We start from the raw sequence: 18,450 nt of genomic DNA on the forward strand, positions 1-18,450 counted from the left end.
CAGTTATTTACTTGCACAATCTAGAGGTGTAAAAATGGAGGGAGGCTTTTAAAGTCTGTGCAACTCAATCAGACTAGTTGGGATTTCTGGTGGACAGAACAGTATTGAGTGGGGCCGAAAGTGGCTCTGTTCTAAACTTTAATGGAAGTTTTAGGTTTCTTAACTTTTTTTGCTTCATGGAAACAATCAAAGGTGAAAGTAAGCCGGTACGGTCTGGTATGGCGTACCAGCAAGAGCCAGTACGCCATGCTGGACTGGACCAGCTTCCCCAGGCTGGCGATTTAAAGGGCTGAGGGCTCCCTGCAGTGGCTGGAGCCCTGGGCCCTTTAAATCGCCTCCTGAGCCCTGCTGCCGGAGCCTTGGGGTAGTGGCAGCCGGGCTCTGGCAGCGATTTAAAGGGCTAGGGGCTCTGCTGCAGTAGCAGCGGCCAGAGCCCTGGGCCCTTTAAATCGCCCCTGAGCTCCCAGCTGCCTCTGCAGCTTGTAGCTCCGGGAGTGATTTAAAGGGCCTGGGTATTTAAAGGCCCCACCTGTTCCGGCTGAGGCCACGTCTCTTCTGGTTGAGCCATGTGCCCTACTCAGGACTCCGGCGTACTGGTAAGTCCTTTAAGTTACTTTCACCCCTGGAAATAATACACTAAACCCATCACTCAGGTGGAAAAAGCAAAGCCGAGTGATTCCACACATGTAATTCTGCAGCCTCCTAAATGCGAAATTCACTAGCTCAGAGCGGACTAGGGCTGAGTGAGTGGATCACTGAGTGGCCTCTTGTGTATTCCTGTTATTGCTACTACACTGAACAAACAGGCGCTCATGAAAGGTTGTCACCCACCCTCTAAGCCAAGGCAGTTGGGGCAAAAAAGGGCTGGACAAAAGGCTCATAAAGTCCCCGATTCAGCTGGGGGCGGATTCCCTCAGGACAGTAACCACAGTAAACTGCCTTGCAAGGACCCCCCTGAACTCCTAGTGTAAGGGGCATGCCAGGGACAGGGCTAAGGATGCCAGGAACCTGTTAGGAGTTGGGCGGCTGCACTGCAGAGATTCTGAGCTGTGTTGCCAGCCATAGGGCAGCCGAGTGAGGCTGCTGTAATGTAGACAGGCCCTCAGGGCTGTCTCCGTTACAATGGAGGCCAGGGAACAACCTAAGACTGGGATCAGCTTAAAGCCATTTTAGGCCACTCCCTCACGGCTACTCACTCTGTGCTGCGCCTCTTAGAAGCACAGCAAAGACTCCTGTCCTTAGTCGCTGTGTGCGTGCTCTTTAGAGGATCTGGTATTCTTCAAAAACCAGTCATTTTGGAGGACAATATTAAAATCTTTATTAAAATACATCGCACTTATCCAGTGCTTAATCCTTCCAGGGGCTGCACCAACATCAAGTAAAGAACCCCCACAACACCTTGTGAGGTAGCTTGGTATTCCACAGTTGTGCAAGCATGTTAGCAGTCAGACACACCCCAATGGAAAGAATCATTGCTTGTTTTGAGATGGTGCCCTGGATGTCTCTATTAGATGCACAGATTGTTTGGTGGCTACTGAGTGTTCCCAGTACAGCTAAGAAAACGGAATGTGCCAGAATGGAGGCAATAGTGGGTACAGTTGAAGACCAGCATTGAATGGGTTAAAGTGCAGTTCTACCCTGAAAAATTACATTGTTTAGAAACATGGGGTTCCATGTTTATGGGCTCTCAACGTCTCCAGAGCAAATCCTACCCAGTTTACAAGTAACAATGGCTTTTCTAGTGGTCAACCTTACAACTCAGCCTGGGAACTGAGAGGCAAGCTGGGTTTTTACTGGCATGTGCATCTCTAACAGTAAAGCTTCTGTGTTCTCCTGTAGCTGCACCGGCTCCAAGAGCTGTAGAAAGTGGTAAAGCTGGAGTACTCTACTGCTTTTGATCTTCTCCACACATAGGTAGTTAGCGAGGTCAAATGCCATCCTGCGGTAAATCCTTCAACATCTGCCACTACAGCTACTGCAACGGTTGTCGGTGTTGCAGCCTGGGTAGCCAGACCACTGCACTGGACTTGGGGCTCCAGTTTCCACTGCTCCATTCAAGGCGTCTCAGAACAGACGGTGCAATAGAGCAGAGGAAAATGGTTGGGTTTCGTTTGGTCCCAAATTGGCAGTGAAGGTTGCTTTCCCTGTTCGGAGTGGCTCTTGTTTAGACCAGGGGAGGCTGGGCTTCACTGTGTTAGGACAGTGGTTCTGAAACATTTTACTTACTAAGGAGTCCCACCCACTGCATTGTATCTTGTTTTGCAAATTTGGGTGTGGGGTGGGTCCCCAAAAATCATAGGCCTCCGCTGCTGCTGCTGCTGCCACCTCCTCCTCCTCGGCACTGGCACCTGCAGCAGCACTCGTTGATCCGGCACCACAACCCTAGTCCTGCCCCAATGTGTAGGGGAGCCCCAATGTTGTATGTTGGAGAGTGACCCTGCACACACCCTGCAGCAGCGATTCTTGTCCTGCGGAGCTGTGCCCGGCTCCCAGCTCCAGAGTCCCAGCCCTGTGGATAGGAGATGCTGCTGCAGGGTAAGTGTGGTGCAGGCTTGCTCTCCGACCCACCCACTGGAGAACCCCTCTGCTCCGAGTCCCTGACCCCTCAGCAACCTTTCCAAGACCTACTGATGGGCTGGGACCCACAGTTAGGCTTTTATAGAGCCCAGTCCTGAGATGCCTGATCCTGAAAGTTGCTGAGCACCTTCCCTGCCTACTGAGATCTGCAGGAGTTGGGGAGGCGCTCAGCACCAAGCACGGACAGCTACGGTGATAGGGAATCCCACGTTGTTCCACAGCAGATTGTTAACCTGGAGCCAGGGACCTTATGAGGAGAGCAGCACTGGCCTGGGGAAAAAAGGGATTTTTTTGTAAGAGGGTTCCCTAGATGCTGCTGGATGTGCATCATCGTTTTACAGCACTGTCCTTGGCTAGTCCACCTGCTCGCCATATTAGATGACTTGGCACCTTTGCACTGCTCTGGCCCGGCCAGCTCTTGCCGAGTGTGCACATCAGGTGTGGTCTTTAGCAGAAGGTCATTTCTGTTTACCATGCCGCGTGCACAAATACTTCAGAGCCTGATCCCGGGCTGAACACTCAATGGGATTTGTGGGTGGTCCGCATGAAGCCCTCGCATATCATTGGGCTAGAGCCACGGGGCCCAGTCCTGCTCCCTTAATGCTCCCCTGGACTGCACCACCCACTTCAGTGGGTTTGATCCTGCTCTCATTATACGCAATGATCACGGCATGCTTCTTTCCTTCTAAAAAGGACACGGGGAAATATTTGTGTATGTATGTTGTATTTAATAAGATGTATCTGAAAATGGTAGAGATTGATTTTACTTGAGTCCATTGCTGCACTTTATCAGTAGTAACACACTCCACCCAGCTCGGTGGCATTTTTATCCACACAGAAGTATTTGCCCATTGGAACAGAAAGGAATTAACCACCATCTCTCTCTGCAGCTTTTTGGCTTTCCAGATATATCTCCCATAAATTAAATTATTATATTTCATGCAAACGTTGCAACACAGCTTGCACTGGGAAGTCTATTCATGCAAGAGGAATGGTTTGATCCAAACCTAAGAGACACCACTGTGGGTTTTTAACAGTCTGGAATGAAACTGCTTTCCAGAGTCAGGTTTGGGGTTCTCGTTTCCTCAGGGAGTTCCCAGATAGCGAAGGGGTCTTGGAGGAGGTCGTGCTTGTGTGGCTTTTCTGAGAGCCTCCTGGCTGGGATGGCAATTTCTTTTTGATCACCGGAGTTTTGTTCTTGCTTTTAAATACCTTGTTGGGGTCCAGTTTGTTCACAAAGGAGTCAGGTTCTTCCGAGAGTAAAGCTGTGTTGATGGTGATGGGCTTGTACATGTTAAACCATTGCTGAAAAAAGCAGATTGCAGGGAAGGATGACATGGAGGGGGGGAAAACCACACATTAGAGACTTGGAGGGAAACCGCAAGAATCAACTTTGGAACATTTTAAACATACACCAAGCTCCTGCTGTCAGGAACCTGGGTCAGCTCACAGAGTTTTGTGCAAAGAGCTTTATAGCAGAGATGGTTCGTAGTTGCAGAATGAGGATTGGGATATAACCTTGCCAAGGTACCGGGATGTCTGGATCAGTCCATGGTGCAGATAAAGGCCAGAAGTGAAACCTGATTCTCCTAGTTTTCCATAGGTATAACTCGGCAGACATTAGGGAGCTACCCCTGGTTTATACCAATGTCAGAGAGAGGGGAACCAGGCTTAATTTATTTGGATTCAGAGAAGTTGCAAGTGATTATTAATACCTTGGAATTTAACTTGCCAAACAAACGGAGCTAGAATTGCTGGGCCTCTCGTGAAATAAAAAGCCTCCAATGTTCTTCTAACAGTGCAGGTTCAGTTGTGCAAACTTTCACTCAGACCTCGTGTTCACTTCTCTTCTGACTGATTTGATAACTCTGGCTCACCATCAGCATTATCTGGTTGCCACCAGGAAGTTTCACTCTGCAATTCACGTTCCCGTCTTCTATTGCTTTTTCTACTACAGCCAGCTGGCTCCTGAAGCCAGGAAAAGGACTGCAGGGGTTAATAGGAAAACCCTGCCTCAAACCATCCTCAGTCCAGTGCACAGCATAATACTGAACAAGATAAACAGAGGGTCAACGCACACACTAAAGGGGTGGTAGAACTAAGTACTGCATGAGGGGAAGGTCTCCAATATCTGCTCCCAAGAGACCTTTCCAAAAGCTAGCGTTAATGAAGACTACCTGATTACAGTGGTGAAAGGTTAACAAGTCAGCAGGACATAATCGAAACGAGGAGGCAATTGATTGGTTAGGGAATGCATGGGGATCATTTCACACAAGGGGTAGTGAATATATGCAATACTGGGCTGGGAAAAGCTATTGCTAGAGTACAATGGGTACAGCCTCGATCAATCAGGTAGGTTTTATTTAGAGTATAGCATGATGTGGAGGAAAACTGAAATGCAGAGGGCCTGATCCTGCAGTCCTCACTAGGCTGAAACTTGCTCTTGGCTTCAAAGGACAGTTTCACATGCCTAGAATCAGGGAATGTCACTTTGCTGATAGCATGTCTGCAAACTCTGTGATAAAACAAGGAGCCACAGAACAGCTAGGTGTGGCAGGGAGCAAAGGCCCTGCCAGCATGAATAGAGACAGCATGGATCAGCGCACACCGTGTTAAGCGTTGTTCTCTCCCACAGGCACAGGGGGTGGAGTAATGAGCCAGGTTGGGACTGAAGGCCCAATCAGAAACTCCGAGGAAAGGCAGGAGGCTATAAATGCAGCTACCTAGCAGGGAGCAGCAGTGAGAAGAACAGGCTAGAATCAGATTGTGCCTTTATGCCCAGCCCCGAGCAAGGAGCAATGTGTAACCAGCACCACCCCAGGAGTAGCCCTGGGAGATATTGGGACTCTCACTCCCCTCTCAGGCAACATTTCCTGGGGTGGCAGAGGACAAGGGGAATGCTTTGCTGCAGCCTTTTGCAAGGTGCGGCATGTTCCCCACTCACATATGGTTAGCTCTGCTGTCCAGTTTGCAGTGGGGCCTCCCTGCCCACTTGCTCTCAGCAGCTGGGGAGGGGAAGGCAGTACAGGGGGTTCAGCCCTTGCTTTCTCTACCATGCCCAGAGCTGTGATCTGGGTTGGTCTTCCATGTCTGCACAGGGAAACGTAGATGGCCTTATCCCACCCTTATCCCCCTGCACAGCCACAGATGGCGAGAGCTCAATAAGCACAATAGCAGCAGCAGTAGCCTTGGTACCGCCAGCAGTTGCTAGAAAGCCTAGCTCTAGCTAACCCTTATACGCCTCCGAAGTCTGATGCCTTGCAGAGGATAATCTTGCTTGTTGAGAGTCCGGTGACTCTACACGCTGGTCTTGAGAATGCGGGAAGGACTGGCTTGTGTTCAGACTCACTGCAGAGCCAAAGTAAAGCTCCTGCTCACCTACCTTAGCCTGGGGGCTGACACCGTAGCTCGTAAAGGCATACTGCCATTGCGGGAGACCCAGGTGGGTGATCAGCAGTCGGTAGTAGGCAGTGAAGGTGTCGGTGAGGAAATGCCAGTACAGAGCTCTGTCCAGAAACCATATTTCAGTGTCTGGGGTGACAACTGGAATTGAAACAAAGGAACATGTGCAAAAAGGGTAGCATTGTTTTGAAGTTGAAGGATGAGAAGAATCATAGAAGATTAGGGTTGGAAGAGACCTCAGGAGTCATCTAGTCCAACCCCTTGCTCAAAGCAGGACCAATTCCCAACTAAATCATCCCAGCCAGGGCTTTGTCAAGCCGGGCCTTAAAAACCTCTAAGGATGGAGATTCTACCACCTCCCAAGGTAACCCATTCCAGTGCTTCACCACCTTCCTAATGAAATAGTGTTTCCTAATATCCAACCTAAACCTCCCCCACTGCAACCTGAGACCATTGCTCCTTGTTCTGTCACCTGCCACCACTGAAAACAGCCAAGTGCCATCCTCTTTGGAACTGCCCTTCAGGTAGTTGAAGGCTGCTATCAAATCTCCCCTCACTCTTCTCTTCTGCAGACTAAATAAGCCCAGTTCCCTCAGCCTCTCCTCATAAAAGTCATGTGCCTCAGCCCCCTAATCATTTTCGTTGCCCTCCGCTGGACTCTCTCTAATTTGTCCACATCCATTCTGTAGTGGGGGGCCCAAAACTGGATGCAATACTCCAGATGTGGGCTCACCAGTGCCGAATAGAGGGGAATAATCACTTCCCTCTATCTGCTGGCAATGCTCCTACTAATGCAGCCCAATATGCCGTTAGCCTTCTTGGCAACAAGGGCACACTGCTGACTCATATATCCAGCTTCTCCTCCACTGTAATCCCCAGGTCCTTTTCTGCAGAGCTCCCAACTGAGGTCAGCTGGAGACATGCAGTGGTGTTGTGATACTTCTGATGTTGTAAAGGATGGTTTTTCCAAAGGGATAGGACCTAGAACCAATGTATCATGTAGAGGCAGCATGGTTTAGTGGTTATAGCTTGGGTCCCAAAAGTTTTGATTTCTAGGTTCTATTCCCAGCTCCGCTGCTAACTCAGTATATGCTCATCAACTAGTCCCTGTGCCTGTTTCCCTATCTGCAACATGGGTATAATAATAGTTATTGGCCAGGGTTTGAGACACAAAGTGGGTAGTGCACATGGAGTTCCTTGGATGAAAGGCACAAGCTCAAAGCACCATTATTGCACATCTTTATCTGTTGTTCGTCACCAGGATTGCTGAGCATAGGCTGAGTTTCAAAGGGACCATTCAGTGGGGTTTGTATTGCCAACAGAATCCTGCTTTGCAGAGGATTTTCTTCCTCTTCAGAGCAATCACACTTTTCTAGAGGCAACAGCCTCCAAACAGTGTAAAATCTAAATCCCAATAGCTCTGTGACTCCAGATTGCTTCCTTAGCTGTCTCACTAGTGTAAATCTGCCTAGCACCTTTGGGTCCTTATACCCACCCCCTGCCTGTATCCACTTCCCCACGTTGCTGGAGGAGGGGATGACTCCAGTCCCTCACTCCCAGGCAGTGCTCAGGCTGGATCATTACTACTTTCACGTCTGCCTCCTAGAAATCAGAGGAGAGGTTTCTCTCTTGGGCCCATCTGGGAAACTTCCAAGTACAGTCACCACTTGACAACTTAGGGTGTTTTTATTAGGAACAGGTATATTAGTAGAGGGGTGAGTGACAGAGAGAAACCAAGGTTAAATAGACACACCGCAGATAACTACTTTCTAAGCGAGCCATGTACTTCACCATTCCCCCGAGGAGAACATCACCTACACCCAGGCTGCAGGATAATGTCTCAGTCCTAGAGCTTGGAAGTCTGGCTGGCGTTTGCAACCCTTCCAGGTGTCTGTGACAGGCTCCATCTATACTACATACCACTGATGGTAGCGTGTAATGTACATGTAGGTAGAAGCTGCTGTGAAAAGCAGGCTGTGTCCACACTGCGGTATGTAGATACACATTACAGTGAAAGGCTCTGGTCGGGAGGAGACAGTGGAGAAAAGCATCAGCAGCTCCCTGCTGCTGGAGCCTTTCACTGTGGTGAGGAAAAGGGTGAGGCGGGGGGAAAGGCTGCCTTCCCCCTGCCCAGAGCCTCCCCGCTCCACCCAGAGGGGAAAGGCTTCAGCAGCAGGGAAGCAGTGGGAGCGGCTGGGAGGCACGGCTTGGGTGAGTGGAGGACATGTAGGGTATGTACTGGAATAATACCCATGCCCTGCAGGTGTGTCTGCATTCTACTCATCTGAGCTGTGCCTCACTGGCTCCACTGCTATTTATACCCATGCGCGGGGGGCTGCACGGGGATGTACCCTACCTGCCTCTGAAAGAAGGGTGCAGTGTAGATGCATCCGCAGAGACTTCTTTACTAGCTCAGCTCACATCTCTCTCACTCTGTGGTGTGTCCTTGGTTAATTTCTGCTAATAGGCCCATTGCCAAGATAGTTTCTAATTAGCACTGGGGGACACTGCCTCAAAGCATAGGGTCTGAATCCAATTCAGTGGCTTCAAGTTCTCTGTGTTCTCTCCTCTCTCTGTCTCTAAGGAATGCTAAGTCTACCATCACATCCACACATGAGTAACTTTACCGCTAGGCGTGACCCTACTGAACCTTTTGGGGCTCCTCACGTAGGATCAGGGAGCTAGCCCAGCGCCTTTCCCTGTATGCAAATATTTTCGGCAGGTAGAAACAGCATGGAGGTTACAATGTGGCCTCATCTGTTCAATACCAAGGGGGAAATCCTGGCTCCAAGGGTTCACCCAAAATGGCACATAAGTTCAGAAGAGTAAGAGCTATCCAAACACAGCCATTTATCATGACTGGGTAACTGTGCTCTTTTCAGTCTTTACCTGGTTTGGTGTGCTTATAAACAAGGCAAACTTTCCCGTTCCCATTGCATGGGTCTAATTCAAATATCAGGCTACGAGAGTCAAAGTGAGGCTTTTCTGGCTGGTCTTCATTACCTTTAAAAAGAAACAAAATCACTTTACAGCATTTCTGGCTAGATCTTCCCTGGCCAAGTTTGCAAACAGGCCTGAAAAAGCTATGCTTGCATCTTTTACATGTAGAGCTGTTGACACATGGGTGCACGAGTTTGTACAAATACAGCTCTTGCATGCACAAACTCATGCACACAGAACACTTATGGGTGCCATTGTAGAGGCATGTTTGAAAAGCTGGCCCATAACTTGGCTTGGAAGGATTCACTTTTATTTGGTAAATGAACAGTTATTAATTCTTACAATAAATCAAAATATTGTCAGAAACTGAAATGTAGAGCGAGAAAGTTCAAAACAATTGAATGAAAAGGTACCATGAGCAGTAATTTTAGTTTTATGACAATCTCTATGTTCTGCTCATACATAACCCGCCCCAGAGACCCTCTGAAGAAGTAATTTCATGCTTGCACGTAAATTCACCTGCAGTTCACAGAACTTAGATGTTCATCAACCTTATTGCCAATCCAGATACCCATTCTCAGAAGCTAGGGCTTAAGGTTGTTTATAACTGGTGCTTTACTATGTATTCTACAAGTATTTAAACCTTAGAAAACCATCTTACAGGGAAATAATAGCTCAGCTGGATCATTGTGGAATAGCTGTTTTAAAATCCTCGCTATAATTATTCACACAGAACTCTGCTTATTTAGTAAAATGTTAAAAAAGCAACAATAGCCAAAACCTGACAAAAAACCCCCAACACAACTAACTGTTATGGTTTTCATGATACTCTCATAAGTAAGTTGGGATCAGTCAAGACAAATACACTGTTTAGAAAGGACAATGGAATTTTTCCTGCAATAAAAGAAAATAGATATAAATTGTTAGAATCTGCAGCTCCCCACTGAAGTTAAAGGGAGAGCTCCTTTGGGGACATCGTCTGCTCTTTCATGTGCCAGGCAAATTGAGTGGAGTTGCATGTTGGTAATGAGAGCAGAATCTGGCCCATTTGATTTCAGTAGCAAGAGGATCAGGATTCCCTGACAAGCAGAGAAACCAGCCAGGTTTGGAAGGAGCAAGTGCTACAGAAATCAAATAGCAATTTAAGTTTTATTATTTTTCTGCAAAGAGCCACCATTATACATGTCCTGTTTGTCTCACTCGTTGCATCCTGTTAGACTGCAAGCTGGTAGAGGAAGGGAATGGATCTTTTTATTTGCCAAATGCCTAACACATCCAGATGCATTTTCCCCTGCTGCCTCTTGTTTCAATGAGTTTTCCAGTGACATTTCCAGCTCTAAAGAGCTGCATTCAAAGTCAGTGTATCCAATGGGCCTATCCATCACCATGACAATTATTGCCAGTGGTTGTTGATATTATACTGTAAATGTACATGCTCTTTCCAAGCTGAATGAAAAGAGGAGGCCCCAGCTAACAATTTAAGACAGGGAATAGGGAGCAGTTTGGTTGGGAAAGGTGTGGAGACAACACAGATGAGGAGGTGGTGTTAATGATGCTTGGTGGACCCTAAGTATCCAGTCCATACCTTCTCTGGAGCAGCACAAGTTGGGTCTCGTTAAGAGTGACCTGTGACTTCTCTACCTGTGCTAGCAAAGTGCAGCTTGGCCTGTTAGGCAGAAATGCAGCTTATCCCTATACATCAGAATGAAGGAGGAAAAGCACATTCTGACACTTGGGTGTACCATCATGTGTGCCATCAAGAGGACAATACCTTCCTCATCCATATCATCTTCTAGGTCAGCGAGGGTTGGTGCATTGGGTAGAGCGTATGCCGATGATCCGCCAAGGCGACTTAGCTTAGAGATGCTGTTAATCACCATGGAGCCCAGTGGCATGGGGTTATCTGCAATGCACAGTGACAAGAGTGAACATTAATACACCCCAATGACAGGAGAGCAGAGGAGGTCTTTTCTTTTTGTCCAACCCCTAACCTTTCACAAAATACATAGAAATGGGCATTGCAGCAGGCCTGCAGGTTTGACAGATGTAGGCTCTGGTGGAGCAAAGTTGAGTGCACCTCAGAGAGATCACCAAGTCAGCAGCTGCCTCTCATTTGCTGTGAGGAAGCTCCAGCTTAGGCCTTGGTGCTGACTGCAGCTGTAGTAGTCTGGAAGAGGGCAAGAGGAAGTGTTAGTCAGGTAATAAAGTGTTAAACCTATTCAGGGCCCTATGGATCGACACACCTTGAATTCCACTTGAAACACCCAGCAGGCAGAGCACATGCTGGGGACATGTGCTCTTCATGTAACACTCCATTTCACAGGGAGATCAGTGCATTCTGCATGCACCAGCTGAAGCTAGCAGTCTCCAGCTGGAGTGCCCTGCAAGAACTGGACTTTGAGGTGGCAAAGGCCTGGATAACTGTGGTCAGGTGACTGCTTCAGAGTGAAAGAGTCTCCCTGTTCCTGCTAGGCCCAGATGGAAGAAAGGGGACCCAGTTCTGCTATCACTTACACTGGAGTAACTCCACTGAAGTCAATGGAGTTAAACTGTTGTGAGATCAGAATGAGGCCCAGGGTTTGTACCTGCTAGCACAGAAGTCTGTGGTAAAGCTTTCACCGATCTCAACGGGAGTAGGATCAGGCCCTTCATTTAAATATTGTTCATTGTTAAAGTGCCCCACTATCACAATGGTAGCTAGGGCTCTCATCCCCCAGGCACAGCTACTGTGTGTTGTGTGACCTCTGCAAAGTTCCTTGACCACATTCTGATTTCCATCTGGTTTGACAGAATCAGATCAGTGTAAAAAGCAGGAAGCCAACTGAAGACCAGATTCATAGATTCTAGGACTGGAAGGGACCTCGAGAGGTCATCGAGTCCAGTCCCCTGCCCTCATGACAGGACCAAATACTGTCTAGACCATCCCTGATAGACATTTATCTAACCTACTCTTAAATATCTCCAGAGATGGAGATTCCACAACCTCCCTAGGCAATTTATTCCAGTGTTTAACCACCCTGACAGTTAGGAACTTTTTCCTAATGTCCAACCTAAACCTCCCTTGCTGCAGTTTCAGCCCATTGCTTCTTGTTCTATCCTTAGAGGCTACGGTGAACAAGTTTTCTCCCTCCTCCTGATGACACCCTTTTAGATACCTGAAAACTGCTCTCATGTCCCCTCTGTCTTCTCTTTTCCAAACTAAACAAACCCAATTCTTTCAGCCTTCCTTCATAGGTCATGTTCTCTAGACCTTTAGTCATTCTTGTTGCTCTTCTCTGGTCCCTCCAATTTCTCCACATCTTTCTTGAAATGCGGCGCCCAGAACTGGACACAATACTCCAGATGAGGCCTAACCAGCGCAGAGTAGAGCGGAAGAATGACTTCTCGTGTCTTGCTCACAACACACCTGTTAATGCATCCCAGAATCATGTTTGCTTTTTTTGCAACAGCATCACACTGTTGACTCATATTTAGCTTGAGGTCCACTATAACCCCTAGATTCTTTTCTGCCGTACTCCTTCCTAGACAGTCTCTTCCCATTCTGTATGTGTGAAACTGATTGTTTCTTCCTAAGTGGAGCACTTTGCATTTGTCTTTGTTAAACTTCATCCCGTTTACCTCAGACCATTTCTCCAATTTGTCCAGGTCATTTTGAATTATGTCCCTGTCCTCCAAAGCAGTTGCAATCCCTCCGAGTTTGGTATCATCTGCAAACTTAATAAGTGTACTTTCTATGCCAATATCTAACTCGTTGATGAAGATATTGAACAGAGCCGATCCCAAAACAGACCCCTGTGGAACCCCACTTGTTATACCTTTCCAGCAGAATTGGGAACCATTAATAACTACTCTCTGAGTACGGTTATCCAGCCAGTTATGCACCCACCTTATAGTAGCCCCATCTACATTGTATTTGCCTAGTTTATCGATAAGAATATCATGTGAGACCGTATCAAATGCCTTACTAAAGTCTAGGTATACCACATCCACCACTTCTCCCTTATCCACAAGACTCGTTATCCTATCAAAGAAAACTATCAGATTGGTTTGACACGATTTGTTCTTTACAAATCCATGCTGGCTATTCCCTCTGATGTTCCCTCTGAGCTGAGTATGACAAAATTTGCAGATTGAAGTCAAATTTATGCACTCATCCATTTGATGACTGACGGGCATATCTGGATTTGGCCAGTACATACTGGCATTTAGGTAATCAAAACTAGATCTGATCCAAGCAAGTGCTCAGCACACAAAGTTCCCACATGGGAATCCTGCATGTGCCTGGATCGCAGGCTTAAGCCCAATGTATCATGCACAGAAATTCAGGTTGTGTTCATCTTTTATCACTGGGGCCTTCCTTGTGTTGGCTTTTGATTCCACGCAGCACTTTGGACTTCCTTGTTAATTAAAGGGTCATTTTCTACATCAGTGATTGAATTACCCAACAACAACTGGCTAAACCCAGCAAAACAAAGGGCATAGCGGTTATTTTTCCTAAAAAATAATTTCGCTTCTGTGGTGGGAGGATTCGGTTAAGCAGCAATCAAATTAAGAGGAAGGGACTGTAGCTGCCACAGGGAATGCACGGAAAGAATGGACATTTTAACCTAAAGGAAAGAAACAGGCAGACTTACCATCAAACTTAACACTCCAGGTCATGTGGAAGCCATCGCTCATTAGGTAGAAATTCTTTAAATCCTCTGGCAATACGCAGGAGTTTTTCTGTAATCACAAATACTCTTAAATGTTATCAAAGGAAAGAGGTAGAGCATGCTTTGATCCAGATAACTGACTGACTGTTGAGACAGGAACATTTGCCACCCAATATCCTACTGAGCCCCAACACAACTCAAATCACACAACTGGAGAGATGCTTTCAAGTTTCTTGGATCTGTTTCCCAACACAGTTATTTGATCTAAAGGCACCTCGGGGAAAATTTCATGCAATTGGTTTACCAATTTAGCGATCACTAGCTACAGGGATATTTTAGGAGTGTCCCACAATTTTCATGACATGGCACCTTGTGTAATGAATTCACACTCCCAAATCACGGACCCAGGGTCATCAGCTAATCTATACACACAGCTTCGTCAGGGACAGCGCTTTGCCATCACTGAAACCAAACCAACCAACCTCTTCCATTTGAGCTACAGGACCTGCAGTGGTATTAGGACTTCTCTCTTTCATGGACTTTCAATCACTAAAGTGTGACAGGCACATGCACGCAAGTAGGTATGACATACCATCCAGTAGCATACACGTATGCTCAATGCAGGCACTATGCTCTGTGGGAACTGTGGGATTGGGCCCTTAGACAGTAAATTCCACTCATATTTTAGTTCCTAATACTAACTGCATGTCACGAATTTGAAAACCAGAAGAGAATCACATCAGGAGACAGTTTTAATGAGCCAAGGAAAGATGCTGCATGAAGCTACTTACCATCACTAGAGCCCTGCATATCCATGTATATCCACATCCGCGGACCATTTTTGCAGATAGTGGATTGGATGTGGACACAACCGCACAGGGGTCTACTCACCGACGGTGCCTGCCATGCGGCATCTGGCTTGGGCAGCCTGGGTGGGGGGTGCAGCACGCTCGGGGCCGGAGGCCAGTAGCCAGTGGGTGGGTGGCAGACTGGAGTTAGGGTTGTCCAGTACCTGCTCACTGCACTGCTTCCTGTCCAGCAGCTTGGGCCCCTTGGGCAATGCCAGCATCCTCACCATGGCCTGGCCTGGCAGCACTGGCCACGCTCCCAGCCTGCTGGCTCCTGGGCAGAGGGACCTGTCCCCGGCCGCAGGGATTGGAGTGGGCAGGGCCCTGATGCCCCACCCCTCCGCCCCACTGTGATGCAACATGCACTGCTGCTACCATTGTTCATGAGCACGTGGGAGCAGCACGCGATGTGATGCCCCTGTGACGGGTTGGATCACAGAAACCACCTTGGGGACTGCCACCTGATGTGCTGAGACTATCCCCGAGCCGGTTTTCTCTGCCAGCTTGGGACTTCAGTGCCCTGCCTGGTTTGAGCCAGACACGCTAGCCTGCTACAAACACAAACCCAGGTCTGAACCATGTCCGCCAAAAACTGCAGGCTTATCTGAAAACAGCTTAAGAAGTCTTCCCGTCTCCAACACTCAGGTACTCAACACCCAGTCCAAACCTCAAATAAATCCATTTTACCCTGTATAAAGGATAAACTCATAAATTGTTCGCCCTCTATAAACACTGATAGAGAGATATGCACAGCTGTTTGTCCCCCCTCAGGTATTAATACATACTCTGGGTTAATTAATAAATAAAAAGTGATTTTATTAAATACAGAAAGTAGGATTTAACTGGTTCCAAGTAATAACAGACAGAACAAAGTGAATTACCAAGCAAAATAAAATAAAACACGCAAGTCTAAGCCTAATACAGCAAGAAAGGGATTACAGATGAAATCTCATCCTCAGAGGTGTTTCAGTAAGCTTCTTTTACCAACTAGCCTCCTTCTAATCTGGGTCCAGCAACCACTCACACCCCTGTGGTTACTGTCCTTTGTTCCAGTTTCTTTCAGGTATCCTTTGGGGGTGGAGAGGCTCTCTCTTGAGCCAGCTGAAGACAAAATGGAGGGGTTTCCAGGAGCTTAAATAGACTCTCTCTTGTGGGTGGAAACCCCTTCTTCTCTCCTATGCAGAATCCAGCTGCAAGATGGAGTTTTGGAGTCACATGGGCAAGTCACAGACTCAGAACTTTACAGGCCAAGCCACATTCCCAGGAAAGCTCAGATGTGGATTGGCGTCTCTCAAAGTTCATTGTTCGCCAAGTACTTCCATGTACTTGAATAACCCCTTCACGCTATGTTGATCAAATCTGCCTTAGGCGCTTTCTACAGCAAACACTTTAAATACAAGCATAGAGCCAATGCTCATAACTTCAGATATCAAAATGATACATGCATACGAACAGGATGAATACATGCAGTAGAACATAACCTTTGCAAAGATATGTAACATGGCATATGTAGCATAAAGCATATTCCAGTTATGTCCTATTTATATTCATAAGCATATTTCTATAAAGCATTATGGGGTGCAACGTCACCGCCCCTTCTCCTCGAGACCCTGCCCTCCTGTTCGTCTCTGCTCCACCCCCAGCCCTTGTGAGACAGCTTGCTGCTGCGGGTGCGGATACACATAAAAGACGGCTAGCATATCGGAAGCATGTTGATTCTGGTGGATGCGGATCCACATTTTTGTATCCGCGCAGGGCTCTAACTATCACGACTCTTCATATCATATTATTTCCCTGAAACAATAGACAAAACTTTTTTTCCAAACTAGAATGTACGTTACCAGTATCACCAACTGCAAACATTCCAGCATCACAAGTCAGGCCCCCAAATCATGAGATTTTTTAAAGATAATACGTTGGAGGTTCTTTTTATGTCCTTTCTGGTTTATCAAACTTTCGGGTCATGTTTTCAAGGTTTTCTCTATACTGTGAGGTGGTCCCTTCAGAGCAGGATGCTCATGGATGATGCAGTATGGGGATTGGTCCTGCTTTGAGCAGGGGGTTGGACTAGGTGACCTCCTGAGGTCCCTTCCAACCCTGAGATTCTATGTTAAGCGTTATGTAGCAGAGCACTGCAAGCCGCAGGACTGTCAATCTGGTATGTTTTCAGAGCACCAAATGCTTTTTAGAAACAAACGAAATGTTTGGATTTATGTGAAAGGAAGTTAAAAACCACAATCAAATATTTAGTACTGAAAGCCCATAAAACAAAGATAAATACTCCGATACCTTGTATTTATCTAACCTAAAGCAAATGCAGCCACTCCTTTGCTACACTCATTTTGTGCAGTTTCCCCATCTCCACACCAGTCCATGCCATCCACAGGCTCTGAGGTGGGGCTGGGGATGAAGAATTTGGGGTATAGGAGGGTGTTCTGGGCTGGCACCGAGGGGTTTAGAGGGCGGGAAGGGGATCAGGGCTGGGGAAGGGGGTTGGGATGCGGGAAGGGGTGCAGGTTCCAGCTAGGGGTGCGGACTCTGGAGTGGGGCTGGAGATGAGAGGTTTGGGGTGCAGGAGGGTGCTTCAGGCTGGGATTGAGGGGTTCAGAGGGTGGGAGGGGGATTCAGGGCTGGGGCAGGGGGTTGGGGAGAGGCTCAGGGGTGCAGGCTCCGGGTGGTGCTTATCTCAAGCGGCTCCTGGAAGCAGTGGCATGTCCCTTCTCTGGTTCCTACATGGAGGTGTGGCGAGGTGGCCCTGCACACTGCCCCATCTGCAGACACCGCCCCTGCAGCTCCCATTGGAGTGCCAGAGGGGGCCATTAGAGCAGGACCATTGGCGCACATAGGAGCTGGAGGGGGACAATGCCACAGCTTCCAGCAGCTGCGTGGAGTGGCCCTTCACTCTGCTTCCTGGCTGGAGCAGGGCCATGCGGCTGCTTCTGCAAGCTGCGTGGAGCGGCCCCTGACTCTGTTCTCCAGCTGGAGCGCCGGAGCGGGGCAAGCCCCGCTTTCCAGTGGGAGCTCGAGGGCCGGCTTAAAATGGCTAACGGGCGGGATCCGGCCCATGGGCCGTAGTTTGCCCACCCCTGTTCTAGAAGAATACTAAACTTGAAATGCTTTAAATTCCCCAAATGCCTGTAATAAATGTGCCCTTGTTTTGCAGACTGTTTTCAAAGCTAAATATTTGTAATTTCACATTGTAGCCTTCAGGAGTTCTAACTTCATAACTCTAGTTGCAAGGGCAAGGACTTGGATTAAAACAACGAAGGAGGCTGGATGTCTGGAGATGATTGATGTGCTACAAAGCCCCACCAGAATACAAGTATTTACATGCTACATTCCATCGATTTAAAAAACCTGTTTAATCATTTAATCTTGTTTTTCTATTAATAAACTTTTACACGTGAACAGCTCCATTGACTTCAGTGGAATTACTCTCCTGAGCGAGACAAGAATCAGGACTCTAGTGATGAATGGTATATTCATGGAAGGAGATAAGAGGTTTCTGGATAGACCTGCTGCCTTGAGCCCTCCTCTTCCAGGAGGACATATCAATTGGCATCTCTGTTTCCAGTCACATTCTCTCTCTTTTTACCTTCATTTTAGGAACTTCCTCAGCTAACGCCCTTTCATTGCCTTCTCCAGAGGATGGGTCTGAAGACAAGTTGCTATGCCAGAGCAGAACGTGGTCCCATTTGGGATCTTGGATATCGTCCAATGTTTTCCATGAAGGTGGGAGAAGGCTGGCTGATCTGTCAAGTTACCTTCAGTCACAAGGGTTTGTGATTTTAAACAGCTGTCTTCTTAGAGCAGAGGTCAGATAAACCCAAATGATATGCCTGAAACTGCTTACCCTCAGCCCCTTCAACCAGCTGCATGCACCCTGCTCATCTGGTGCTTTCCAGAGTTGCACTCACCAGCCTCAAAGTACAAAATCAAGATGCCCAATATTTGATGCGATTTTAATTTCTTTTATTGTCCATGATATCCCAAAATTACCTAGAAATAACACATTTGATGCATGTGTCCTT

At 47.5% G+C, this 18,450-nt stretch overlaps 1 protein-coding gene across 5 annotated transcripts in view; it reads right to left on the reverse strand.

Annotated features, from left to right (window-relative positions):
• Positions 1-1,301: 1,301 nt before the first annotated feature.
• Positions 1,302-18,450, reverse strand: part of TPGS2 (tubulin polyglutamylase complex subunit 2) — a 28,593-nt gene continuing 11,444 nt past the window's right edge. The window contains exons 3-7 of one of the 5 annotated variants that reach the window (XM_045020563.1): positions 13,554-13,641; positions 10,691-10,822; positions 8,869-8,982; positions 5,960-6,120; positions 1,302-3,882 (exon numbers count right to left, since the gene is read on the reverse strand). In XM_045020563.1, coding sequence (XP_044876498.1) covers positions 3,640-3,882; positions 5,960-6,120; positions 8,869-8,982; positions 10,691-10,822; positions 13,554-13,641 — 738 coding nt within the window. In that variant the 3' untranslated portion in view covers positions 1,302-3,639. The other 4 variants (XM_045020568.1, XM_045020564.1, XM_045020566.1 and 1 more) reach the window with 4 other exon arrangements.

The sequence above is a fragment of the Mauremys mutica genome, chromosome 6 (assembly GCF_020497125.1).
Source record: "Mauremys mutica isolate MM-2020 ecotype Southern chromosome 6, ASM2049712v1, whole genome shotgun sequence".
In the NCBI taxonomy this organism is placed as follows: Eukaryota; Metazoa; Chordata; order Testudines; family Geoemydidae; genus Mauremys; species Mauremys mutica.